The 27,598-nt window shown below is 52.2% G+C and overlaps 3 protein-coding genes across 4 annotated transcripts; 1 reads left to right on the forward strand and 2 right to left on the reverse strand.

Annotated features, from left to right (window-relative positions):
* Window positions 1-1,448: 1,448 nt before the first annotated feature.
* Window positions 1,449-4,016, forward strand: RAX (retina and anterior neural fold homeobox). 2 transcript variants are annotated; one of them, XM_054179275.1, is made up of 3 exons: window positions 1,449-1,926; window positions 2,044-2,261; window positions 2,957-4,016. In XM_054179275.1, the coding sequence occupies exons 1-3, from the start codon at window positions 1,455-1,457 to the stop codon at window positions 3,407-3,409; spliced, it is 1,143 nt and encodes a 380-aa protein (XP_054035250.1). In that variant the 5' UTR covers window positions 1,449-1,454; the 3' UTR covers window positions 3,410-4,016. The 2 variants fall into 2 exon arrangements, with proteins under 2 accessions (XP_054035250.1, XP_054035249.1); XM_054179274.1 differs by having other exon boundaries at window positions 2,044-2,273; window positions 2,957-4,015.
* Window positions 4,017-9,482: 5,466 nt separating this feature from the next.
* GRP (gastrin releasing peptide) lies at window positions 9,483-14,182 on the reverse strand. The gene is made up of 3 exons (XM_054179270.1): window positions 13,917-14,182; window positions 12,497-12,744; window positions 9,483-9,884 (listed from the first exon to the last, which is right to left on the reverse strand). The coding sequence occupies exons 1-3, from the start codon at window positions 14,062-14,064 to the stop codon at window positions 9,831-9,833; spliced, it is 450 nt and encodes a 149-aa protein (XP_054035245.1). The 5' UTR covers window positions 14,065-14,182; the 3' UTR covers window positions 9,483-9,830.
* Window positions 14,183-17,103: 2,921 nt separating this feature from the next.
* Window positions 17,104-22,270, reverse strand: SEC11C (SEC11 homolog C, signal peptidase complex subunit). Its single transcript, XM_009907208.2, has 6 exons — window positions 22,066-22,270; window positions 21,152-21,261; window positions 19,881-20,030; window positions 18,749-18,868; window positions 18,176-18,233; window positions 17,104-17,797 (listed from the first exon to the last, which is right to left on the reverse strand). Exons 1-6 carry the CDS (start codon window positions 22,105-22,107, stop codon window positions 17,744-17,746), a joined length of 534 nt encoding a protein of 177 aa, XP_009905510.2. The 5' UTR covers window positions 22,108-22,270; the 3' UTR covers window positions 17,104-17,743.
* Between the last annotated feature and the right edge of the window lie 5,328 nt (window positions 22,271-27,598).

Here is a 27,598-nt window from a genome sequence, read left to right on the forward strand (position 1 = left end):
GAAAACCTAAGCACTTCCAGAAAGAATTAACCGGGGAACACCAGACCATAAACGTTAAAAAGGTGTGGGCACTGACAGAGGCAAGCACTGCCAATCTTCGTTTTGAGGTAATTCCTCTGAAAAAATCTAGATAAAATGCATCCTGTCAGGGTGTTGGGAGGGAAGCAGAAATTAAGATTTGTTGAGAGAGGTCACACCTTTTATTAGACTGGCTAACACATCTGGAGGAAGAGGCAGTGTTGTTTTTCATTCACATGCAGTCTCCTCAGGCTTGAAATGGAAGCATCTTCAAAGTGCAGGCTGAAAACCACTTTGCACGTTACTGTGTTTGTCACTTAAACTAGCTGCGAGAGAAGATAGCTGGTGCCTCAGAGGAACTGGCAAGTGCTAGTATAAACAGTGATCGGGTGATGGAAAATCGGGACTACTACTAATGCATGAAGGAGTATGCCGAAGGCAGGAGGTGTGATGGATGCCATTGCCTGGTCAGTATCGTTCGGAGTCCATGCTCTCCACCAAGCCAAGAACAAAGCGAGGTGCGGCATTCGGCTCTCTGCCTTACCTCCAAAAGCGTTTCGTAGATCTTCTGTGAAGCCATGCCCTAACCCCAGACTTCCCAGACCCACTCACGGTGTGGGGCACAGGCTCACAGAATCAGCTCTTCTCACAGGGTCTGTCCTACACAAACATCTCGGAAAGTTTCCTCAGAAATATTGCCTAGCGCTTTCCCCGGGTTTGGCGCAGGATGAAAAGCTGAACCCACCTCCTTCAAATGTCTCCAGAGTCCATCCTCCCCAAAAGCCTGCACACACTCTCACCTTGTCTTTAAGCCTGGCTGTGAAGGCACCGGGCAGCTATCCGGGCGGGGCACCACAGCACCAGCTTCTGCCCCCGAAGGGTTGACTCTACGACAATGAGCAGCGCCGCAGCACCCTCCCGGCACGGCAGCGGCGGAGGCCGCCGATGTAACCGACGCACTTACAAAGTGCGAGCGAGCTGTCGAGGACGAGAACTTTGAGAGGTTCCGAGACCCGCGGCACAGCGCACTGCACCAGCCCGGGCACCCACCGTCCTCTGGCACAGGCCCCCCGGGGCTCCCGCCCCCTCCGGCCCCTCCAGGGAGCTCCCTTTCCAGGACCCATCCGCCGCTCTCTGGAGAAGCGGCTCCGGCGGCTCCCGCCGTCCCAGGCACTGCCGTGCCGGGTCGATCTCCTCGCACCCAGCGCTCCGGCAGCCGCCTGTGCCACGACGATTTCCGACGGCGCTCGGCCCGGGCAGTAGTCCCCGGCGCCGGGGCTCCGGTTGCGGGACTCAGCAGGGTCCAGGGCTTCGGCCAGCCCTGGGGGCTGGCCTGCCCCGCCTCAAGGGCCCCGGATGGCATTGCCCGTCGCCGTCTGGGGTCGGGGCGGGGCGGCCGGCGGGGGGAGGTGTGGGTGTGCAGAGGGGCCCGGGGGATGCCCGCCCTGCCTCCCCCGCTATGGCGGAGAGGCGCGGGGGCCTCGCCTTCCCTCTGGCCCACCGCCCCCCGGCACTCCTCCCCCGCCCCAAGGAGGCCAGCCCGCCCGGCGGCTCCGTGCCAGAGCTGCCCGCGCCGCCCCGGGGCCGGGCGGGACCGCAGCGCCGCGCCGGGGCCCCGGGCCGGCCGCCCCATGCACCCGCCCGGCGCCCTGTTCACCATGGCCGAGGGCGCCTACTCACTGTCCGCTCAGGCGGCGCGGAGCCCCGGCGGGAACCCGTCGAGGCTGCACAGCATCGAGGCCATCTTGGGGTTCACCAAGGAGGACGGCCTGCTGAGCCCCTTCCCGCCCGACGGCAGCGCCGGCGGCGCCAAGGAGGTGGACAGGCGGGGGCCCCGGCAGTGCCTGCCCAAGATGCCCGGAGAGGCGCCGCTGGACGAGCCCCAGGGCCGCGACGAACGCTTCCAGGGTGAGCGAGGCGGTCGAGAGGCGTCGGATCGCGGGCAGGGGGGTTCTCCTCCGCGCCCTCGGGCGGGCCCCGCGGAGAGATCGCCCTCCCGGTGACCGCCTGTCTTTCCCCACGCAGAGCCGTTCTGTCCCGGCAGCGCGAGCCCCGAGCTGCCCGCCGGCAGCGGCGGCGAGGGGAAGCCGTCGGACGAGGAGCAGCCCAAGAAGAAGCACCGGCGGAACCGCACCACCTTCACCACGTACCAGCTCCACGAGCTGGAGCGCGCCTTCGAGAAGTCCCATTACCCCGACGTGTACAGCCGGGAAGAACTCGCCATGAAGGTCAACCTCCCCGAGGTCCGCGTGCAGGTAACGCCGACCCGGCCCGCCGCTGGGAACCCCCCACAGCACAGCGCACTCCGGCCCGGCGTAGTCCCTGTTTCCGGTGGCCGAAGCACCACCGCCCCACCGCGCTAACGGCCCTGCTGCCTCGGCCCCCCTGGCCCTTGGACCGTGCCCGGCACTGGCACGGCTGTCCCCGGCCGGTGCGGGGCAGCGCTGGAGCGCCGGGCGCGGCGGCAGCTGCCGCCGCCCCCATGGCCCCGACGAGGCGGCCCCAGGGCCGGGCTGAGCTAGCCGGCGGGACACCGCAGAGTCTGGGGCCATTCTCCGTTCGGTACCCGCCCGCCCGCCCCGGGCGCGCTGCCACCTCCACTCCCTTTGACTAACGTGCCCCGGGCCGGGGCAGCCAAAGCCGCCGTGCACCGATGATGGGTGGGTAGGACGGGCCAGCTTCGCCACGGGGCTCTCCCTGTGCCACGGCTCCCTGGCTCCACTCGCACCGAGCTCTGGGATGTGGGACCTGCGGGGTAGTGCGAGGGAACCTGCTCCTGGCATGGCATGGCACAGCCTGGCCCGGCCCACTGTCTGCTGCTCTGTCACAATTCACTTGCTCCACTTCGTGTGTACTTCTGCACCCAGGAGCAAGCCCGTGCCTAGCGTGGGGATGGCAGGGCTGCCCTGCGGCCCAGCTAACACCGCTCTGCTTGCAGGTGTGGTTTCAGAACAGACGGGCCAAGTGGAGGCGGCAGGAGAAGCTGGAGGTGACCTCCATGAAGCTACAGGACTCGCCCATCCTCTCCTTCAACCGCTCGCCGCAGGCAACACCCATGGGTCCTCTCAGCAGCAGCCTACCCCTGGAGACATGGCTCAGCCCACCTGTGCCCAGCAACACAGCCCTGCAGAGCCTGCCCGGCTTTGTGGCGTCACCGCAGAGCCTGCCCAGCAGTTATACGCCACCACCATTCCTGAACTCTCCAGCAGTGACCCACGCTCTGCAGCCCCTGGGTGCCATGGGGCCGCCGCCGCCTTACCAGTGCGGGGCCACCTTTGTGGACAAGTTCCCCTTGGACGAGGCAGACCCGCGCAACACCAGCATTGCCGCCTTGCGGATGAAGGCCAAGGAGCACATCCAGTCCATTGGCAAACCCTGGCAGACAATCTGAACTCCCTCTTCAGCACCTGGGAGAAACCCACTGGGAAGGCTGGTCCTGGGATGCCCAAGGGACACCCTTGCCCTGCTCTGGCTCCCCTGGATAGCCAGGCAAGAGAAGGCTGTCCCTCACAACCAGCCTGTCCCCTACGCCTTGACTTGCTTTGTATTTTGTGGTCCCTTTAATTTCCTTTTCCACTTGCCCTGCAGAATGAGTGCCCTAATCATAGCTTAGGGGGAAAAAAAATCTCTTTTGCTCTCTCTCCTTGGCTGGACACTTTAGTTGCAATAAAAGCTGCAGTAGGGCAAAGAGCTGTGTAAGGTGGCTGGGAACCAAGGCCGGCGTTACCCGGGGAGGGCTTTCTGCTTTTGCACCATTAAATGGCACGACTGCGTGGAGGCTCTGCATTGTGTTTCTGTACCCAAAGGGGCCACTTGGATGGACCCTTGGCTGTGTGTGATGGGCAGAGGAGTGGGACAGGCCTGGCTGTGGGCCCTCCCTCCCTTTCCAGCAGCAAGACCCTGCCTAAACAGCCTGTGAGTGCTTCTAGGCTGGGGTTCCTAGCTCGATGAGAGGGGTCCAGGGCCTGGCAGCCTGTGGGGCAGGCACAGAGCTCCCACATTCAGATGGGTTTTGCCCACCCCTGCGCCAGTGGGCTGGGGTTGGTGCTGGTCTGCTGGCCCTTGCTACCCCTTAATAAGGGGGCTGGCAGGTGCTGCAGGGCCCCATGGTCCCACAGCCCAGCTGCCCACAGGAGATGGGTGGTAGCTGATGGGCTGGTGACCAGAGTTGTCTGCGGACCTCCGGGTGCATCCTGCCCAGTGCCTGGCACGGCGCTGAGCCGTGCTCTCTCCCTCACCCACCCAGTGCCCATCGCCAAGCTGCCGAAACTAAAACTGCGGCATCTTTATTTTCCATTATCTCCGTTACTGGCTGTAAGGGGGCTGAGAAGCTGTAATGAAACACCCCTTCTCCTCTGCTGGGCACGGGGCACTCTACACACTCTGGAGGTTGTGGCAATTAACGTTTCTCATTAGGGAAGAGAGAAGGATGCACAAGCGGCCTCATTGTGTCTCGGGGTGATTCAGTGCAGACTGGGAGACCTCTCCTTTCACCATTTCCCACTCGTTGTGGCCAGACAAAGGCTGGCGTCTAATTATATTTTCACAATCTGCGCCTCCCTTTTGAGCACGCTGTCAGAAACAAGCATGTCAGCCCTGTGCGGCTCCCCTTCAGAGAGCTTTTTAACCTTAGACAGCAGTTTCTAAACATCCCTTCACAGCCTTCTCCACAGCAGCCCCCAGCTATTGTCTGGAGAGCTTCTTTTACAGATAGTAACAGGAGTCCTTCTGTTTGGAATGCCTTTTCCTCCCTCCCGGCCTCCCTGCGGACCCAACCTGCCGCTGGACCAGAGCAGACGTGTGCCCAGGCTTCCCTTTCCTGAGCTGTGCTGGTGCAAAAAGGTGCAGGGAAGGCCGGTGAGTGGTCCCCACCGATTTGTGGGGAGGTAGCCCTGGTTGGACCCTACCCTCCCGTTGGGCTTTGGACCTGTCAGGGCCACCGTATGTGTGCCCATGGGGGTGCCCAGCCTCCCCAGTACGTAGCTCTCCTTGGCAAAGAGAGTGCCATGCCGTCAGGAAAAAAGTGCTGTCAGGACCAGGAAGATGTTTTGCCAACTTCCAGTAAGGACACCTGAGTAAACTTCAGGCGTGAGAGGAGGACAAAAACTCTACTGCTTCAGGCCTTATTCCAGTGGTTCTTTCACAGGTGAGCTTTGTCTGCCTCCAGTTCTGTGTCCTGTAAGACCATTGGAAAGACCTCTGTGACTTGCTGACCAGCGCCATAACCGGCACTGGCACTGGGTTACTTGGGCTAGCCAAAGACTAACACTAGATGAAAGCACCAGGACAGGACAACAGAAGCAGCAGCTGAAGACACCCGTTCACTTTTACTAAGCTCCTGATCCAACACCTACAAGCAAAACCTGACAGACTCTGCCAAGCTATGATGATTTTCTTGGATTGACATATTAAGCAGGTCTTTCGTTGCACATCGCACACGTGGAGCCTGCAATGGATGAGCTGTGTGCAGTCATGTCTTTCAAGGAAAGCTGTGAGTTTGTTGCTAAAGATAAATATTTTAACAAGTTAAGCACAAGTGGACACAGGCAGGCGAATACTTTTCAAATAAGGGGACAGGCACATGGAAACTTGTATCTTTCTTGTTTCCTCCGTCTTCCTTTCTAGTCTTCCATGTGCCTACACTTTATTTCATTCCATTTTAAAAGCTCATTTGTTCATTTTGTTGTAAATATCTTCTTCTTAATTGGGTGCTGAGTCTAATAATCCTGCCTTGGCTTGTTAACTGTGCGATAGCAGTCAGAGTTAATGACCCATTAGTGATTAATTCCTTAAACAGCATCTAATTGCTGACTGTAAACCCTTTTCTTAAAACTGGATTAAATCATCTAGATCCTTAACCACTTCTTTACTCTAACTTTGCTAAGGCTATTAGCCTGTCCTCTTCTGAGCGATGTTTCTCTTTTTGTTTAAACGGTATTAGCAAGGAAGTATTTTTAGTGCCGGCATTTGACTTCTTTGCAACATCTGAAGTTCTAAGGAAGAATAATACAGATAAAAGACTGCCAGCTCACATATTAAGACATTTACCCCTTTGCAAGGAGACAACTGCAGACAGTGACTGTTGTTATGCTAACTGTGGCATGCTACCTTTTGGGGAGGTGGGCCTGAAGGACAGGGTTTGTCAGCTACTCACAGAAGTGTGTGGGGTTTGGCAGGTGAAGATGTAACTACTTTAAACTTAGAGTTTTCCCAAGAACTAACTTAGTCTTTGCTCAGTATCTTGAATATGGGGCAGTTGGTGAGGTCTGCCCCAAAAAGACTGCTGGAAAAAACTGCTACCCTTCCATGGGCACAGATCCTTGCTCCTGGGACTACTGCACCTCCCATCTCAACACAGGGCAAACGACAAGTGAGGAGGGGCAAATCTTGCTGGGAGTCAAACCAAGTTGTGTCTGCTACCATCAAGCAGACCTTGGGGAGGGCAGCCAGAGTTAGAAGCTCTTTTGCCTTCCCTTCCCTGATGTATTTCACTGGGTGAATGGGCTGAACCAGGATGTTTGCAAAGCCTAATTCAAGGGGTTTCTCTTCAGCTACAGTGCTTGGGGACTGGTTCTTCCTTCCACGCAGTCAGCATCTTCCTGTGTCACTGATGCCTTGTGTTACAAACCTTGGAACTTTATCAGCTGTCTTCAGCAGTTTATCGACCAGAGAGTACTCATTTACAATCCCCTATCAGGAAAAAAATAGTAAATAAAATAAACAAACGACAGCAGAACACAAAAATAATTAGACCAGGGTGCCGGTCACTCCGATAACATTACCAGCTTTCCTGCTAGAATGAATAGCGTCTCTTGTCTCTGAGCATCTGTCTTCTGCCAATGGACGATGTGAAAATTGGCTGCCCTTTGGCAGTCGTCCCTCTGTCATATGACATAGCTGCCCCACTAAGAAATCAGCTCTGAAATGTTCGTTTCTGTGTAGAAATGCTGTTAAAGTCATCTAGGCAAGACATTCAGGAGAGAGTCTAAATGGAGACAGCAGAAATTTGGATGGGGGCAAGAAGAGGTAAAACCCGAATTTTTGGCCACAGATCCAGACGGGTGTGTTGGAGTAAACAAAGAGGATGGTGTCCCAGCTGCTGACCAGGGCAGGTACGGCAAATATCCCCCCCCTTCGACTCCATCTCAGCGAAGACGCAGGTGCAAGGAGTAAGAGGCCTCTGAGCAAATCTAGAATGTCAATGCAGGGATGCTGGGTTTAAAGAAAAGCTTTTAAACAAAGGGCACCTCGGGAAGACTGGCTCACCAGCATCCTGCTCTTGCTCAAATGCTGGCTGCAGCATAACCCCAAAGCAGGATGGCTAGTGTGACAGGCAAAACTGCAGCTGTTTATGGCTTATTTGATGCCGCCTCTGTGGGATAGGGGAGTCCCATTTAACATGCAGATAAACTGAAGCACAGAGAAACTGAGGCACACGGAATCATGACTTACCCAAGATCAGTCGCTGCAGTGGCTTTGGCCACATGAAGACCAAAACCAGCTTCTGAAGCAGTTTTATCTGGTGCCTCTCTTATTTTGGTCAGAGAGAAAGGCAAAAATCAGAAAGAAAAAAAAAAAAAAAGCCCAAGCATTTTTAAGTTATAAAAATCCCGGGACAGCAATTACATACACTGGATAGTCCCTTTGGCTGGCATTGGCGAGGGTGTCCGCTGGGATGAATGCCTTACCCTGGAACTCAAAATGCCTACGAGCTAGCATGCAGGTCCCACAAACCGGCCCTGTGGTGCCTTCTCCTCCACAGCTCTGGCTGAGACCTGAGGGGCTGAATGAGAGGTTGCCAGGCAGCCGTTCGGACATCCGCTAGTCCTCAGGTTACCACTGCTGTGGGCACGTCAGCTCCGAGCTGCCACCTTCGGAAACGGGAGACGGGATCAGAATGGCAGAACCGGCAGAGGCGGGGAGGGAATGGACGTGGCCCCTGCCACGCGTGCCTCCCGGAGAGGCCCGCGCCTAGGGCACAGGTGCGGTGCCGGTTCTGGCAAGAAAAGGACACGGGCGAGGGCGTGTGTGCCCCGCCGCCTCTCTCTGCACGGGGCAGCCCCCGGCCCTGCCCGCCGCGGAGCACCGGCCGCTCCCCGGCGCAAGCGACTGCTGGCGGTGCTGCCGTGCACCGGCAACGCTCTCGGTGAGCAGCGGCAGCGCCCAGCTCCCGTGGCCGAATGATCAGGCGGCCCGTCCCCCTCGACACGCCACCCGGCCCCGCCGCAGCCGCCTCCTGCCCCTCCCGGTCTGTCCGTGAGCGGAGGGCGCCACCTGCTGGAAGCGGTGGAGCTCTGCGCCCTGGAGAGCGCCAGTGCTCAGGGCAGCTGTCCCAGCCCGGTGGATGTGAGGTCGGGACGGACCTTCAGCTTGCCTGGGAGGGGCAGCGCCCCGGTGTGCCCTGCCGTGCGTCTGACTGACTCATCCCTTCGTCTGCTCTCCCATCTATGAAACGCCCGAGGTTGAAAGGGACCTCTGGAAGTCACCTGTCTGACCACCTGCTTAAGCTGGGTCACAGAGCACAGGACCATGTCCGGATGGCGTTTGAGTATCTCCAAGGAGGGAGACTCCATCACCTAGCCCCCTGGGCAGCCTGTGCCAGTGCACTGCCATCCTCATGGTGACAAAGTGCTTCCTGGCATTCAGAGATGCCTGTTGCTCCTGGCCCTGTGTTTGAGTATCACTGGAAAGAGCCTGGCCCTCTCTTCACACCCTCCCTCCAGGTGTTTATACACATCAGTGAGACCCTCTGAGACAGCTTTTCCCCAGGCTTTCCTCCTAGGAAATGTGCTCCAGCCCCTTAATCATCTTCCATGGCCCTTTGTTGGACTCTCCAGTTTGTCTATGTCCCTCTTGTGCTAGAATGCTCAGAACTGGGCACAGTACTGGTGGCTTTACTAGCGCTGAGCAGTGCTACCTCTTTATCCAGATGTCCTCTGTGTTGAGCCATTCATGGAAGAATGCTTCCTGTTGTCTTTACAGTCTGGACTGAGAGCGTGCTCCTTTGAGGAAAGATGGCAAGATGTTATCTCCTTGTCTGGGCTTCTGATGCTGTAACTGCTCAGGACAGAGAACTACAGCTGAGCAAAGGAGCATTGCTTGGCTATGGTGCGCTGAAGCTCCACAAGAGCTGTTACAAGCTTGTTCTTCTGAGGGGCAATGATCTCCCTTTGGTTTCTTGTGGACATGCAACAGTACGGGACCTGTGTTAACAGGCGATGGGAGCATGCTGAACCGCCACACCTCCTCTGAGTCAAACCAGAAGGCCTGTGGAAGTCCATAGCATGCTTGGAATTGTCCCATTCATACCTGCAGAAGGCAGGGTCAGCTTCCCTCTATCAGAAAAAATGACAGACTGGGGAGCTGTTGAAGGAGGAGAAGACCTTCAGTGGATCACGAACCACTCTGTTGTTTCATTGTTACCAGTTGTGGCACAGCCAGTTTCCATTTTATCAACTGAAATAAAAGTGTAAACTCAGCCTTTCATCAGTACTGTTTATTGCAACTGTTGAAATGCCACGCAGCTTGGAGATTTAGTGATTAGATAGGTGAGTCACATAATTAATTGGAAGACCCTTCCGTGACAATTATGAATATCGAAGCCATTCAAGTGAGAAACTGCAACCTTGAAAATGAAGTAGAGTTTAGTCATTTCTGAAACACACGAGAGTATGAGTATCTAGGCATTTGACACCAAGGAAATCTTGTTTACAGAAAAGAGACCTTGTTGATTATCTGATACAAGCAAGTGCTTGTGAAATATAGTCTCTTGTGGAAAGTATTCCATTTCTTCACAATTTAGAGACCTTCTTTCAGCTCGGAGCACTCTCTTTCATATTCACAACTTGAAACAGATAATCCATCATCTGATAAAAGGAGAAAAGCATTATTTATGGACCCGTTGTGAAGAAAGTCATTCACTAAGCTAATAAGCCTCATGCGTACCAGCTCCGTGCACTCACAGAGCAAACACATTCTTAATAATCTTTCCAGAACAGCCCTCATTTGTCTTGGTTAGTGGAATAACCGACTGCCCTCCTGAATAGCTCTGACTGCCATCTCATTTATGCAGTGCCTTATCAGTGGGAGAAAGACAAGCCCCAGAAGCAATTTAAAGCTTATTTTCCAACTTACTTTTCCTCCCAGTCCAACCTGCAGGAGGCATTTCCCTTCTGATCTTTAACTACTTTATCTGTGGCTTATTCACAGAATACAGAGCAGGCAACACCTTCATCTGCCTGGTGCTAACTGAAATAAGAAGGTGGTCATTCAAGTCCTTCACCCTAAGCCTAATTGCCAGAACTATTCTGCTCATCTCCTCGGCATTTTTGGCTGTCTGTGTGCTACAGCACTTCAGTACTTTTGGGTGTCTTTTGGCAAGAATCTTTTTATTCGTGAGAAGTGTCCGGCAGCACCATGTGAGCCTGAGTAGGGCGTAGGGCCCTGAACGAACCGGAGCCTATAAGCAAGGCCCTAAACTGAGCAACCTGACGTGCACCTCTGTGCTCACTTCTGCAGCCCTTTAGCTTTGGGGGTTTCTGATCTTAAATTTAAAACACAAATTGAAAATTAAATCAGCTAAATTTGAACAAACCCCCGAAACAAAGTCCTTGTAGCACATTTCTTCCCAGCACTGCTGGTCTTTGCTTACGTTCGGCTGATGGGAACACAGGACAGCACACACAGAGACCCCTCACGGTCAGCATCTCCACACCAGTCTCTGGGAATTACAGCCCCTGACAATGGTGACAAGGTCTCGGGACAGCTATTCCATCAGCTGACAGTAGGGTTCACGCTTTACCTTGGGTTTGGCCACGTTTCAGTACCTCAAACGGGCCATTTTACAGTGAACAGAACCTGCTGTAGATGTGCTGTCCCTTAGCTTCTCTTTCAAACTCAGACACAAAGGGGGCTGAAGAATTGTTTAATGCCAAGCACAAACTTCTCACAGGCACTGTGCCGCCACTGCCAGCTGTCTCTACCTGGCCATCTTCCACCCAGGCAGGTAGCCACGTTCATCTTTCCTGTACACCTTGGTTGACTGTGGTAGAGCAGCAGCTACACAAAGGTGTTGTCTAACCACAGCTTGTGCAACACGGAACCCCTCGCATCCAGAAAAGTCTACAGAATCAAAATCCAAAAGTCACCCGGGATCTTGTATCACAGTGTACACAGCTGACTGAACGGTACATCGATACCAGAATTCCACTTCTGTAAGCAAGGTCTCCTTTATAAAAAAATAATGATTATCATTATTTAAATGCTCAGGAAGTTATCACAACCCTCAAAAACTTAAAGGATATTCCTGTCAATCTTTAGGTCTTCTCCCCCTGCAAGGCAGATCGCAAGAATATATATAGCTTAACCTTCAGCTGCTGAGCTTTTACCTTTTGAAGCTAAGGGAAAACAACACAGATCTGATCTAGGCTGCACATGGTCAGATACTTGTGTCCAGCACAAGCTACCTTCTGGTCTCATGATTCTGTTTTATCTCAGCATGGAGACAAAGGAACTGCTGAATGCTGGAAATGAAAGGTTCTACAGAAACACGAGTTTCTGTAAGTTGTCATAAATCCTAGCCATGATTTTTTTGCTAATCATTGAAGAAATCAGGGTGTTTAAGGCAGTACTCTCATTATTCCATGTATATGTTCAAGGTCTGACCATAAAAAAGTGGATCTTAATTTAAGGTATGGATATGATTCAACTTACTGGAGGCAATTCTCAGCCTTTGTAGATGTGATTTATTTCCAGATACTTTTAGAAGTCAAAATGTTTCCCTCTTTACACATAGCGTAATGGTATTTGTTCACCTGATTTGATTACACAGCGGCACACTGCCGAGCTGAAGATGAGACAGTTTCCTTTTCAGACAGCACTAATCACAGTCATTATAAGCATCCCTTTCATAAGGCCACAGCCAGAAAGAGACCTATGGGCAGCATTCACATCATCAGTACAAGGGACTTCACTGGGGCTTAAGTTAATAGGTATGCTTTGACCCATATTCAAGGCAAACTCAAAATATTCACTGACTTCACTGTACCAGCCTGCAGTTAGCCCAAGAATAGTAATTACATCATATTACAGACAAAAGAAATCTTCCCATCGATGCTTTTAGAGGGGCATATTAACCTTTTTATTGGGTTTCAGCATCACCCAAAAGAATTCTGCACAGAACACCTAAGTGCCAGAAAATAAAAGAATGGAATAGCCAAGCCAGTTGAGGGGAATCCAGACACCAAAATCTGCTTCATGTCGGCTGAGATCATGGCCAGCAGCAAAATAACGCCTAAAGCATCCAATTTGTGAGTGACAATCTGTGATCAGGAATCAAGCCTTACTTGACATTCATGACTAGTGCACAAGATGCATTTCTGCTGCTTTTCTGAACAACCCACATTAGCAGAAGCTGACCTATTACTGCAAAACGAAATCTGAATGTAGGCAGCGCTCACACAGGTTTTATCTCACTTACCTCTTTCCAGCTGCTGGTGTCATCTCTCTCCCAGCTGTTTCTGGCATACCAGGGAAGTCCCCCCTTTAAAAAGTGAGTGCTTTTGTTTTCATTCCCTTCCAGCAGCCGCAGCAAGTATTTTGAGATTTCTTCCCACTGCAGATAGTCTTCCAGCTGCTTGATATTCTCAGGTAAGGCTGAAAATGGGGGCTTGTCTTCCTCGTAAACAGAAGGAAACTCTCCCGTGCTCTTTTTCCCCATTAAGTGTCCTGTAACAACCACAACAGTAGCATGAAATTAACGAACACGGGGAGAGAAATGATTGTTCAGGCATCGTAAATCGCTGCCGACTGACAGGATGGAGAGAAGGGGTTAGGTGATGTCAAAGTTGAAGCACAGCTGGGACTGGAGGTTTTGTCACAGTGTCACAGTTAAGTTCCTCTGTCTCTTATGCTACATTGTCAGAGGAAACGTTGCTGAGAAGCATTTTGCCTGGAGCTCGGGAGATAAGAGCTGCTGGAATAAGGAGCAGATGGAGAAGCTGTAGGCGTCAGGCATTACCTGTCTTGATATAGGATGTGGGAACTTTGGGATACACCCATGTACCAGTGCCCTTTTAGGAGCTGAACTGGATGCACCTGATAGACCCAGATTTACTGACATGAAGGCACAGCGGGCTCCAGGCTGCCAAGAGGGATACAGGAAAACGAAGGGGGAGCGGCAGCCCCAGGGGAGCATCCTCCCGGCTGTGCGGCCAGGGCTCCGCAGGGACTGGGCCCCCCCCGACGTGTTGGCTCCGTGGGAGCTGGTGGGTCCCGTCCAGCTGCTTCGGGCTCGGGCCCGGGCTCCTGTGTCCCTAGGGTAGGCAGCGGTGAGAAACACAACCGCCGGGTTCACATGCCACGGGGGGACCGCCGTCCGAACGGGGCGCAGGCTGCTTTCGTGGCAGCACTGCTCCGCGCCGGCAGGACAGGACCGGCCCGGGCCAAGGGGGACAAGCCCGGCGGCTCCGCGCCGTGACCCGGTTGGGAGCCCGGCCCCGGGGCCGCCCGCCGCACGTGGAGCCGAGAGACCAGCGGCTCCTCCGACACCGGGAGGCGGCCGGCGGCGGGTGCTGCTCCTGCGGACGCTTCCCGGGACAACGCGACGCGACCGTGCCGAACAGCCTGCCGCCAGTGCAGCATCCGCGCTCCGCTGCCCCGTTTCGGCAACGGGGCCCTCGCCGGCAGCAGCTCGTCGGCGAGGACAGAGCAACCGGCACCGGGGGTCCCGGTGGGACGTCAGTCTGTCGTAACCCTGTCCCCGCGGCCGAGGCTGCGGTGGCGTGCCGCTGTCCCCAGAGGCACGGAGAGCCGTCGAGCCGGATGGAGAGCGACGCGGGCAGGCGGGGCGCGGAGGGAGCTGCCGGTGGCCGGGCAGCGGCGGGGACACCGGGACTTACCCACAGCCCAGTGGCTGCCGCGGGGGTAGATCTTGGTGATGGCGGGGGAGCTGCCGGGCTGCAGCGGGGCCGCGCTGCCTTGTGCCGCCAAAAGCGCCAGCGCCAGCAGCGGCAGCGCACCGGGCCGCCGCGGGCCGCCTCCGCCCATCCTGTCGCTGCCGGGGCCGATGCCGAGCCGCTCTCCCTTGCGGGCCGGCTCTGCCTCCGGCTCCGTCTCGACGAAGTGCTGCTGCCGCCGCTGCCGCCGCCGCCGCCGCCGCCCCCCATTTATACAGAGTCGGAACCGGGTGCGAGTGGAGCGCCCGCGCCTGACGCCTCCTCACGGGGCCGAGGCTGCGGCCGCCCCCGGCCCCCCAGGCCTCCGTCCTGCCTCCGGCGGGGGAGGGGGCCGCTGCCGGCAGCCTCGGTCTTCCGCGCGCCTCCCCGCAGGCTCCAGGCGCGGGGCAGGATTCGGGGTGCAGGTCGCGGGGCTCGACACTTCCCAGCCGCCCCCGCGGGCACTCCGGGCCGCCACCGGCTCGACGGGGCTTCCCCGGGAATAGTGCGCCACCGATCCTCCCGTCCTGGGCCCCGGCGAGCCGGCCCTGGGCCTCAGAGCCCGTGGGAAGGGTGCTGCTGCCGGAAGGCTGCAGGCTGCGGCCACAGAGTGTTGGACCAGGGCGCCGGGGTGACCCAGCTCCATTTCTGTTGCAGGAGCTCTTTAGTAGTTTCTGTTAAAAAGAATCTATCGTTTTATGGAAATGTCTCCAGAGGTGCTGTAGACTGAAATGGCCAAACAGCTTGAGAGATTTGCACGAATGCTTATGGGGGAAAAAAAAACCAAAACAAGAAGAAACACTCCAGTATTTTGTGAGTGGGAGCAATGGCTGTGGAGCAACCACACACGAAGGTGAAGCTCAATTACATAGAAGATCCTGTGCAGAGTTTAACTTCCACTGTCACACATGTTTACCATCACAGGTGACAGTGATGTGGCTCACAGCTTTACAAGAGAGAGGTGATTGTGAGGAACTTGCCAGAGCCTTCAGCCTGCCTTTCTCCACTGGAACGGAGTGATCCCCAGTGGAAGCTACAAGGATGCAAATGAACATAATTATTGAGCAAACTAACCAGTGTGATCGCTTTGGAAGTCAGTTGAGTATCCTGCTGTATGAGCTAAATGACTCCCTTGTTTCCTCTTAGTCTACTGCATCTTCTTTACCGATCAATGTGATTCATTCTTTTATTGTAGTTATTCATTATGCATTCTAGTGTAATTTGCAGTGGTATTTTCATGCCTCATTCACAAGTTTCACTGTGCAGCCCTGAGTACAGCCGCAGACAGCGTGTGCTCTGTGCTGAGTGACAACTCAAGAGTCCCTTCCAGCCCAGACCGTTCTGTGATCCCACGATATATCCCACGGCCAAGTGAACTATTGCTGCACACCATGGCAGCACCATGGGTTTTAAATGCTGTTACCATGATCACACTCTTTAATTTGCTTCCTTTACATTTCAGACAACTGATTGTTCTATCAGGAAGGCAGGTTTTATGGAAATAAAAAGGGGTAAAAGAAAAATAGTGTGCCTTTCATCACCGGCTTTGTGCTGATCCTGACATTGGAGGCAGCTCTAACACAGACACAGAACAAACAACGGTTTAAGCGTATCACCAATGTAATAACAGGGTGTGATCACTGAGGAATACTTTGTAAATGTTGGAGATGCTGAACAGACTAATCTCCGGCCCTTCAAAGCTGCTGTCGGGGCAGGCACTCTGCAAATAACCGGGAAATGGACTCTGCAGCAACAGTTCCCTGAAGAACAGAAGACATTTCCCTACAACTTCACAGAGGGCCAGACAACATGAAGTAATAAACACTTAATAAACACACTTGGAGATGTGTGCTACTGTTTGTGCTGCGGTTTAGGAAGTCCTAGACCTGGAGTGCTGAGGCTAAGCTGAAGCGATTGCTCGTTGCACACTCCACGTGTCAAGAGTGCTGCAGCAGCCCATTGTGTTGCTGGGTTTGTGGCAGTGGGGTTGTGTTTTGAGAACTCCAACAGGAAGCATCTATGTTTCTGAGTTCTCAGGAACTGTTGCTGGCCAGAGAGAGGCTCTCCCAGCTGAGCCCTGCTGGAGAAGACCAAATGCTTGAAGGGACCCTGCTGTGTTCACGGTCATGGAGCACAGGTACGGGGATGTGAAGTGCAGGCAGAGCTTGTGCCCCGTCACAGGGCTGTCTTCACCGAGCCACAGACTCACAGAACTATTTGGGCTGGAAGGGACCTTTAGAGGTCAAACAGTCTACCTCCCCTTGTAGTAAGCAGGGACATCTTCAAGTACTAGTCCCTATTTCCTCAACACAGAAATCAATTCCCCTAATACCGTGACAAGTTTGTCACATGGGTTGTGTCCAGAACCCCACTCTCAGACCAGACTGTGATTGCTCTGGGGTAGGCAGATGGGAACAGATTCTCCTTTCAGCAATGTTGGGGATGAAAAAATATAATAAAAATCTCATTAGAGTCTCCAGCAATAAAATTAGTTTTTCCTAACTGTGATGGTACACTTTGGGCAAGTCTGCATTAAGGATACCTAAATTATTCTGACATGCCGTTTATTATATTCAATTTTATTTCTACACACTTTGACACAAAGTAAGTAATTTTCACAATATGATTTGTCATGAAAACTACTCAGTGGGACACAAAAGAAGTAGTATTACTTAGAGAAATGCAGCAGCTGTCTGCTTTTGAGCACAAAGCTGTTAGAGCAGAAGAGGAGCCGCTGTTGTATAATAGTGTGGGTTTGTAGAGGAAAGGGATTACAGAAGTAACAAAACTCCACGGGAAAAGCAAGCATCACGCTGTTCCTTATCAAAGCGAGGAAGGAAAACAAGTTCTGCTTTGTTGAAGGTACAGCACTGACATGGGAAGGCACGAAGAGAAAAATCCAGAATTTCAAATAGGGCAGTTACCAGGCAAGCTCTAACATGAAACATCAGTTCTACGTTGAACGCTGTTTGGGTGTCATACGATAGAACAAGAAACTCTCCAAACCAGAAGGTGAGTTGGTAATGTTTCTTAAGGACTGTGCGGTGCTTTCAGTCATTTACAGTGTTATGGAAGCCCCATAAAATCTTTTTCTTAGGTTTGTTCTACAGCTGAGAACATCACAACAGAATGGCTAATGGCCTCAATTCTAGAGCATACAGATTCCCTGAAAGCCAGGCCTCTCAGAATCAGACCATTGCTGGGTTTTGTCACACCACAAAGGAGCAAGCTTCAAATTCAGGGCAAAATCTCCAAGTGTCCATCTCTCAGTTCCTAATTGGAAAGACTCCTCTTTGTCTGTTCTTGTCAGCTGTCTACACAACTGTCTTGAGGCCCAAGTCTGACTGAGCCCCTACAGCTCACTACCTGTTCCAACCCAGAAATGTGTCCTTACAAGTGCTGGCAAAAAAACAGTTGGCACGGGCACGAATAGAAAGGGCGCTGACGGATGCTGAAGGTAATTAAGCACAAAAATTAACCAGCAGGAGGGAAACCAGGTTGAGACGCAGCAGCACTGAAGAAAAACCACCACAGCATGTCAAGGGGCACCACAAGCCGTTTTCACACAGGGTAGTGTCTTCCCAACAAGCAGAAGGCAAACTGAAAGCAGCACATCACGTAAATATGCCGTTACACGGTTAACCATCGGCCAAAAAGCTTTATTTGTTACTTGTACAATTTAGACAGTTGGAAAGCTTGCAGTTTTGTATCTGTGCTCAGCAATGAAAGCATCTGAAATATATTAGGTTTCTTTAACTTTCTGTCCCCTGCTGCCAGCAAAGGGGCTGGCCTTAGGACTCCCGCTTCAGCAGAACGTAGGCTCCCATGACTGCCAGCAGAGCATACTGCAGGAGGGAAGAGAACACAGAACGACTCTAACTGAACAGCAGTTTCCCTAGAAGGAGCAAAGGGGGCCCCCTCCAGCACTACAGCTTCTAGGCAAGCACATGGTTAAGAGGCGTGTTCCTGTGGAGTTACAGGACTATTTCAAATGTATTAATCTTCACCATAAACAGGAATCACAACTGCACTCACTTAACTTGTGAAATTCCTAATGCTCACAAATACTAACTTCTGCCAGGCAACAAACAAGTCAAACAGGCCAGAAAACAGCTTATTTCCCATTTAGGTGCCAAACTACAGAAATCTGTTTATTAACAGACTCTAACTATCTTTACTTGCTATAGTTTAAATTCAACCATTCGAGAAGTCTGTATACATACCTTAAATTTGGGGTAGTCATTCATTATTATAGTTACCATGCCAACATAAGGCAAAAACCTGTCATTGACAAAGATGAAGGTAAAATTACCCCCTGAATACAGCAGTGGAATGGTTCAAAGTGACTCAGTCTTGAGTGTTTTAATGTAAAACAGTCATTTACACCTGTCCCCAAGGCAGATGTGATTTTTTTTTTCTTAGAAAAAAAATTAATCAAGTTATTTAAGAAAAATCTTAAGAGACTTCATCTCAGCTGGGGAAGGGAACAAAGCCCAAAGCTCAAACTCTGCATACATTTCCCGTGGAATGTAGAAATAATTCCCTAGTGATTTCTAGCCATCAGAAGGCTAAGTTGTACTTACTGGAGAATTATTTATCAAGTGTGTCTTTTTTTCTTTCCACTTCCACCCTCCACATCATGGAGGGGACTATGGAAAACAACTTTTCCAGGTAAAGCATTTTATTTCAGAAAATCTTCAAAAGCTGCACCAGATCCAGTTTGTACCAAGAGAACTGATTTCATTTCACGCCCTCTCCATTTAATCACAACATAGCCGTCATTCTGTATGACTTACCCTCTTGCTCTTCCAACAACATCTTTCTTCTCTAACCAGTTTTGACCTTCTTTGTACAAGCCTCTATCATCAACTTCATTATTATCACCTTTAGTCAGAAATTTGATGTTTCCATTTTCCCTAGAAGGCGTGGAGATGAAAAACAGAATACCACTTAATTAAAAACCCCTCAGTAACAGCTGCAAAGTACAATGAAGATGAAAAGTGCTACGAGATTAGGTAACATTCACTTCTAGGTTTGCTTGTCTTGCCTGCTGAACAAATAGCATTGAACCATTAACATTACAGACGTTACTGACACATTTTAACAAGAAATGTTTGTAAAACACTCCTAGATTGTCATTTGATGTAAGCAGTATCACAACAGACACGAAAGGGATACTGTCCAGCCTTCTGCATTTTCACCAGGACAGAAATTTAACTCTGAAATACTGAATAATAAAAAGGTGGGATTGTTGTTTGGCTGGGGTTTTGTTTTGTGGCTTGGTTTGGCTTGGTTTTGTTTTCCATTCCATTCCCCGCCCCCTCCCCCCCCCCCAAAAAAATAATTGTGGAGTAAGAGCCTGTTAAAACCACAGATGCAACGAAGCTACAACCACACCATCAACCTGCTGCTTTTCAGCACAAATTGTTGCTGGCATTGTAACTAGTAAGACACAAAAAAGGAGTAAGAATCCCTTTTTTCATTATGAGTCACTTCTGGGAAACTTCAGTTAGCAAAGGTCACACCCTTGTCAGACTGTCTACAGCTCTGACCTGAACCTTCACCTGTTTTCAGAATCTGACAGCCAAAATCCCAGTTCCACCTGTCAGTACAGAAGCAAACTCTGCTCCCATACCTATTGCTACTGCTGGCATCCATTACAGGTATTGCTTGCGTTACTGGACTCTTCCTTGGCCACAGTTTACCTGCTTTGAACCTGAGTAACTTCGCCGAGGGGCAGGGGTCACTGTCTCAAGAAGAGTGCCACAGAACTGAGGGCGAGGGCAGATGACATTCTAGAGATGAGTTTTACCTTACAGCACATCCTCAGCTGCCTTTTTCATGGAACACTACCCAACTAAACTGCAACTGAAAGTAATGGTGAAGGGAACTATGCACAGAAACAAGGGAAATGCCAAGTTGCATTACTTTTCATGGATTTTGATTACTCTGTGAACTATTGGAATGTCTCTGCCTTCAACTTTAAAAACAACTATTTCACCAGCTCTGATCGGGTCATCATGGAAATTTGTTAAGAACAGCAGGTCTCCTCTGTGAAAAGCTGGTTCCATGCTGCCACTACAAACAGAAAGAGAGTTTGTTAGCATTAAACCATGAAAACAAAGAACAATTAATTCTTATGGTAAACTCACAATTTTAACATAAAGCTGTACCTTTACCTGTTCAGTAACACCCCTCAGGCATTTAACACAACCCAAATCTCTGTTAAGTTGCAAGCTCGGGCAGCCTATGGAAGGCTTCCTTACTGCCTCAGTGAAAGAAAGGTGCATAGAAAAGGAACAAAACACGTTTCCCAGTACAAAAAGGAAGTACTTCTCTACATAGGAAGAGTTCAATTACCACGAGCAAGAGTTATGCTTACATTAGTGACTGCTATTAGCAATCAGAAAATCTGTGCCTTTTTTCAAAGTCAGCCATAGTCACTTTTGGTAACAGCCTTTGAGGCAGGACTCCAGAGCCCACAACCAGTAACATGGACAACTGCCACTGCAACACTGTTGTTGCCTGCCTATATTCTTGCTGACACACACACAATCTCTGCAAGATTGAACTGAATGTTCTGTGAACAGGTGTTTAAACTGTAGGTATCTGAAGAGCAGTGAGGGGCCTGCAGAACTGGCTCTTTTTATACCAGAAGTAAGACACCACCAAGAGAGAGGCAACACACAAGTAACATTTATTCATGAGTTTTACTGTAACACAATTCAAAAATGAATATATTTATGGCAAAAAAAGAGAGAAATTAACAAATAGACTGGAAAGTGTGCAGTGGCTTCAGGAAGCGCTACACATTTACTTATTTTCTTGACGAGACAACAGAAACGTCATAGTATTTTTTGTAAAGCAGAATGAACTTTCTGGAATCCTAACATCTATCCAGGGATTACTATCCCTAAGTGGCTATACACATACATACAAGTAATCTCGAGTAGTTTATCTGAGTGAACAAACCTAGACTTTAAGATTTTAAAAGGTTTCACATCTCTACTTCTACAAACTTCAGTGAAAAGTAGACTGCAATCAGGAAAGCAGCCTTTGGTAAGTGTGCAAAACCAGAGTCAGAAGAAAGTAACTGTCACGGTACTTAAGGTTGGTCAGAGTTCAAACTCCAAATCTATCCAAGAAGGAAGGGGAAAAGACAAAGGACAAACCAATATTTGGCCTTTCCGTTGACTTACCTGAGCACCACCACAATAGGGCTTTCGCTGCCAGTAACGACGATCAGCCCTTTCCATATCATAAGGGCAGAAGACACGATCATGGCAAAATTCAAGACTTGGTAATACAGCTGCAAGAAACAGGAACACGGCTTTGAGAAGTTACTGTGAGATAGTTAGAAGCAGATCGTAGAATTTCCACTCCTATGCACCGCTGACTCACAGTCCACAGTGCTGGATTTTTATGCCAAACACTGATTCCAGCAGGACTCCGGGTGCAGAGCGGCATATTGGCACACCACCTGTACAGCCTGTCTGCAGCACGAGGCTCCAGCCCCCCGTGTGCCCCAGCCCTGCCTCCTCACACCTGTGCCGCACTCCCTGTAGCGCCAGACGCCAATGAACTTACCTGCAGCAACTTCGAACATCTAGGAAGCTGTTCATCTAATGATCAAACCTATTGTGATCACATATCCCCGAGTCCTACCCGAGCTCATCAGTACTCAAAACACACGTAAGAAATGCCGTAAGATCAGTAGTGGCAGGCTCTGTACTTTGAACAATTAGTTTTGTTTAAAAAGAGGCGCGGTGGGAGCAGAGATGACAGAGGATTGTGTCCTGGTGCCGTCCGACCGAAACATCTTACGTGGAAAATCTTTTCCTAATCGGTCTAACTGTCTGCCCCCAAGTCCCCCAGCTCCACAGCTGTTACAGCAGGGCATATGCCTTCTTCACACTTTTGGGGGGGTTTTTTGGCAACATAGCTCGGCTGAAAACGACGCTGCCCGGCTCCACTTATCAAGCGTCTCACTGGCGGAAAATACGGGACCAGAAATGCTGGGAAGCTCCGAGCAGCCTCCGCATCCCGCCCCGGCCCTCGGGCCCCACGCCCCGGGCCCCCGGCTTGGCCGGCACCGGCAAGCCTCGGCCACTACCTGTCGCTTGTTCATGCGCCGCAGGTCCCCAAAGAGGTCCATGGCAGGCCCCCGGGCAGGGCCGCACCCCGCCGGCGGCGGGACGCTACCGGCGCCCCCCAGGCGGCTTCTCGGAAGGGGGCACGGTGAACGACGTACACACCCCGACCCCCGGCGCTGCCCACCAGCCGCAACGACCGCCGGCGCCGGGCGGCAGCGCGGGCGGCCCCTCTGCTCCCCGGGAGTTGTAGTCTCCTCCTGCCCGCCCCGCTCTTCCCCGGCGGGCCTCCGCGGGTACCGGCACTGCACTTCCCAGCATGCAGCCGCAACGAGGAGCCTTGAGAGGAGGCCCCTCGCCTCCTGTCCCTGCCGATGCCCGATCGGAGCCACGTCCGACAGGGTTCTGGGTGGGCGCTGAGACGCCACGACTCGGCGGAACGAGCCAAACCCGCCCGTGGAGCAAGAGGGGGGCGACAGGGGTGTCCCGAGCACTGCCTTTCGGATCAGGCGGCGACACGGCAGCTGTGCCCGGGGCCGCCGCTGCGTGTGCACAGCTCATTGGCGGGGCCAAGCGGGAGCAGCGCGGTGCCTGGGGCGGCAGGGGGCGCTGTTCTGAGAGGCGCTGGGCGGGAGCAAGGCGGGCCGGGGCTGGGGGCGGGAATGGGCTTTGCCCCCGGCCCCGCCCGCGGCGTGGGCGTCCGTGTCTGCCGTGGGACCTGCCTCAGAGAGCACTGGGCAGCAGCCCCAGTAGCTGCTGGAGATCGGCTAGGATCGGCAGCTAATGTGCGCCTCGGCGTTCATTCGGGGGCCTCCGTGCAGCCCTCCAGGAGAGAAGAGCACACAGGCCTAGGCCGCGCGCGTGGCGCGAGGCTTGGCTACCCCGCGAGGAGCTTGCGCTAATCAGAAGCGGCTGCGGCAGCGCGGGTCCCCCAGCCCAGGGGACGAAGGGTGCACACACGCAGCTACCAGTTACAGCCTCCCTGCGTCCTGAGGCCAGTGAAAAAGGCATCTCGGAGAAAGCAGGGGGGGCCGGGGAGGGCTCTCGGGCCGCTTCCCAGCAGTAATGCCAGAGGAAAGGTGTGGCTCGTTGCTAGGGCGCTGCTGTGCCCCCGGACTCTGCAGTGCCCTGTGGCTCCGCTGTGCGCCCGGGCTCCGCTGTGCCCGGCGGCTCCGCTGTGCCCGGCGGCTCCGCTGTGCCCTGTGGCTCCGCTGTGCCCGGCGGCTCCGCTGTGCCCTGTGGCTCCGCTGTGCCCGGCGGCTCCGCTGTGCCCTGTGGCTCCGCTGTGCTCCCAAGGCGCTGCTGTGCCCGTGCTTCTGTCGCTCTTCATTGAGCTCGATCTTCAGCCAACCTATGTAAAACCACTGCCAGGTTAAAAATACCAGACAAAGATGGGAAACATGCCGAGGGGTGTGTTTTGAAGCCGCATTTTCTCCCAAGTTCAGTTCATCGCATGGTTCCACAAGCAGACCAGCACCCGTTGAAAAGTAACTTCCCATGCGGAAGGGCTGACTGAACCTGAACCAACAGCCAGCCAAACAGTTACACTGCCCAGAGCCTGTCAATTTCCTGGGAATGAAACAAACCACACTTCAGTGAGGTTCACCACTTCCAGGACTGGGTCCTGTAGACAGGGATGGCAACAAGAGAACAAAGGGAAACATTCCCAGATAAATGGAAGCAAATGATTTATTTGAAGGAGAACTGGAAAGGTGTTTCCACACTTTGCCAGAAGCAGATGGCGATTTTCTACTAGCAAACATCTGGAAAAGAGTGACTATCGGTGACAGCAGTGGCATTAGATCACAGAGGAACCTGCAAGGGTATTATGAATGGACAGAAATGGCAAATAGACACTGGAAAGAAATCTCCAGGGACACTTGCTGGGCAGTATCTTGATGAGATACTTCATCTTCTGACCTGGGTGGCACCAGTATTCCCTTTACACAGGCATTCCTGTAAGTTCCAAAGAGTTCAGATGATGAAAGCTGATTTTGTAACAATGAGAGGGAGAAAGCAAAGCCAGCGTGTGAAGAATCTAGAAAGCAAGAAGGCAGCTTCGCATTGAGACCTGCTAGGACTGAAGCTAGCTTTCGGTCAGAGAGATGTGGCATTCTTTGAGGCACAAACCTACACTCGAGCCTGAGGCTGTAGTGTCTTTGCTAGTATCATTGCCTGTCAGTTTGCTGTTTGCTCAGAAAACATTTGTACTCGCTCAGAGTTCATAGGGAGTGAAGGGAAACATATTAGCAGCTTGCTTTTCCACAGATGCTAGGATGGCTTCTGTGGCTGGCTTGCCACCTGGACGATTTAGATTCTTAAAGGTTACATGTTGTTTTTTTAAATCTTCCTGTACTCTGGATGTTTGACTTCAATATTTGTGCAGTAGATCTTTTGGAGCTCTGCAGCTAGAAAATTATGCTAATATTTTGGTACACAGGAAAACAATGTAGCTCTTGACATTCTGGCTGATAGGGCAGCCCTCTACAAACATCCAGGCGTTTGTCCTACCTGTGTATGTAATACCTGAATTGCAGCTCTTTGTTTTTAAAGCTATTGGTCCTGGGCGAGTAACGAGCACCTTGCACCTGAGCTGAACACCGTGGGCTAATGGGGAAAGCCCTAGAAGTCCATTTACAGCCACTCAGAGTAAAGCACAGAGGAAATACAGTAACTCTGCTGCCCAGTGAGAACTCTTTAGGTTGGCCTAGACTGGGCTAAATGCTAGTTCTGGCCAGCCCCATGAGTACCAGGAGGGTATCATGGAGGCAAGGGCTGGGGGCACCGTGCTGGGGTGGGCAGTACGTAGGTGCCTCATGCCCAGTAACCCCAAAAGCAAAGGAGGCAGATGTGCATGGCAGTCGTTACGGGGGCTGTGCGCTGGGCGGCACACACACTTTCATTTACTCACATGCATTTCTGGCCCAGTTCAGGAGTGAGGCAAGGTGCACAGCTTTGACCTAAATGGGTCTGGGTTTTGCTTGTTCGGTCAGTTGGTTTTTACACGCAGGGCTGGCACTTGAACCCTTGAGTGCTGGGTTTGGTGGAGGTAGTCTGCTGTTTGATGCTGTGCCTTGACTTTTCACGAGCATTTGGAAGTGCCTGGTATTACTTGAATGAAGCTGATCATGTGTGGGAAGCATCTCCATGGGGTGAACTGTCTGGAGTAATGCTGGTGCTGCTTGATGAAGAGATGTTTCTCTCTCTATAAAGGGCTCTGTTTGTTTTGCTAACAGCAACAGTATGCAGATGCAATGACCAAGTGAAATCTGAAGTCAGTAGCTCCTCCAATTACAGCATGACTGCATCCATCAGGGACCGCTCTGCATTTTAACTGAGAAAGCAGCAGTCACTTAGAGCAGGAGATATGGGTGTACTTAACCTTCAATATTAATCTGCAGACAGAGCTATGGCAGTGCTAGCCGAGCGGTGGATGGGCTCCGAGCGAGCACCATGCATAATGCAGGGCATCCGTATCCCCAGCGAGTTAGTGTCGGAGAGTACAGAGCAGCAGAATTCGAGGATATCAAATAAATGAACTGCATAAAGGCTTCTGCCAAATCAGATTACAGGACATATCTCTGAAGGATGCAATGCTAAGATTATTTTGCTAATAGTCACATTACTGCTCCAAATGCATATTTTTTGTCTTCAGAGCCGAAACCTGGGGGTCAGAGGAGAAAACTGTAGTGCCCCAGTAGTGCCTCCAGTTAATTTTCTGGATGAATCTGGGTCATTTCCAGTGCCTTGCTTTCCCAGGTCTTTTCAAACCACCACATTTTTCAAAGGGAAGAAATGTTCAGGGACAAGAAATGCTCCTTCTTCCCTGCTCCTTCTGCATCTAGCCCTGGCTACAGAGCTACCCAGTTTGTACCCAATGCCCAGGGATGTAAGTTGGGCATGCTTGCACCTGCTGTGCTTACTGTGCTCTGTACTTAATTCTCTTTCACTCCATTGCCCGCCCTTCATCCCGCTGGGAGCCCAGTCAGATAACCTTTGAGTAGTAATCTGAAATTCAAATACAAAGAATTGACTCCTGAACTGCCCTAATATTTGAGAAAGGTTTTTAAATAAACTGTGTCCTGTTATTGGGCTGGCAGCTGCGTGTGTATGCTGGGTGTACTGAGAAAGGCAGTATTAACAGAATGAAAAGGTCAGGGTTATATAAAAATCCTTTTAAAACTCACTAGGCCTGCCCTACTGAATTCCCCACCCATACCTGGACATTAAGCACTGACATTTGGGTCTTTGGCAGGCTGAGTTGTGTGTCTCTAAATGCCCTCCAGAAACAAACAGTACAGTGCTCGTGGTCAGCCAGATCCAGCTTCTGCTGTCCTATTCTGCAGGAAGGCCGGCTGGCCTAGACAGGGCTAAGTGCCTCCCATAGCTAGTGCTGGCCAGCCCCATGAGTACCAGGGGGGTAGCACCGAGGCAAGGGCTGGGGGCACCATGCAAGGGTGGGCAGTACATAGGTGCCTCATGCCCAGTAACTCCGAAAGCAGAGGAGGCAGACGTGCATGGCGGTCGTTACGGGGCCGTGTGCCGGGCAGCACACACCCTTTCATTTACTTATGTGCATTTCTGGCCCAGTTCACAGAATCACAGAAGGCAGCAGAGGTGCAGCAAGGTGTGTAGCCTTGCTGTGCCTATGCATAGCATAGCCCATGCTATGTTCACACTGCAGGAACCTGGAACCGCTCAGTCTGGAGACAGACCAGATCTGCCAGCAGTTACTGCGGTGGGGGCAGCTAATCTAAGGCGACTAGTCCAAAGTCAGGGGCCTCTGACTCCTGTGGAGGCGGAAGCTTGCTTTTCACCCTCACACACAGCGCCACAAGGTGTAATTCAGCTACCGTGCAGCCTGGGCACTTGACCTGTGCCAGCTGGCTGTGCTGGCCACATACGGGTCCCCTCAGCTCATGGGTGTGAAGGCCCTCGAGGGGTGCCATGCTTGCTTCCCCTGAGCCCCGTGGTCAGCTGCGGCAGCCTGGTTTTCCCACAGCAGTGTGTTTGGCTTCCTATGGGGTTGATCGCACAGAACAAGGCAGCTCTGGATGACCTGGTGTCCCACTTCCCTGTGCTCATTGTTCCTTCCCACTGGTCTCACAGCCTTTCTCAAGGGCATTTTTCTTACTGTCAGAACATTTTGGAGTGTCTCAGCAGGGCTCTGTGCACAATGTAGAGGGCCAGCTCCATGCTGTTTTGCTGGGCTACTCTGGACTCCTGTGCTGCTGTTTTCTGGTATTTTCCCACTGATAAGTTAACTGTGTGTCCCCATGAGGATACATTCAAAACCTTCCTGAGTGGCTTGTGGTTTTATTACCGTAGTACACACTCGCTGTCTTATTTCTGTGCCGTTTCCTAGTGAAGCAGCCACACATTAACCCCAGGCCTGACAGTGACACTCTGTTCTCCTGCCCAAATGCTCCCTGAAGCCTTCCTTAGTATTTCTGTGCCAACCCGTCTCCTGCAGTTGATGTGCAACGTTAGCTATCTCTGTGTTTAACCAAAGGAGTGACTGCAAAACAGTGGAGCCCAAGTGATCCGTTTCTGACC

The sequence above is a fragment of the Dryobates pubescens genome (assembly GCF_014839835.1).
Source record: "Dryobates pubescens isolate bDryPub1 chromosome Z unlocalized genomic scaffold, bDryPub1.pri SUPER_Z_unloc_1, whole genome shotgun sequence".
Lineage (NCBI taxonomy): Eukaryota > Metazoa > Chordata > Aves > Piciformes > Picidae > Dryobates > Dryobates pubescens.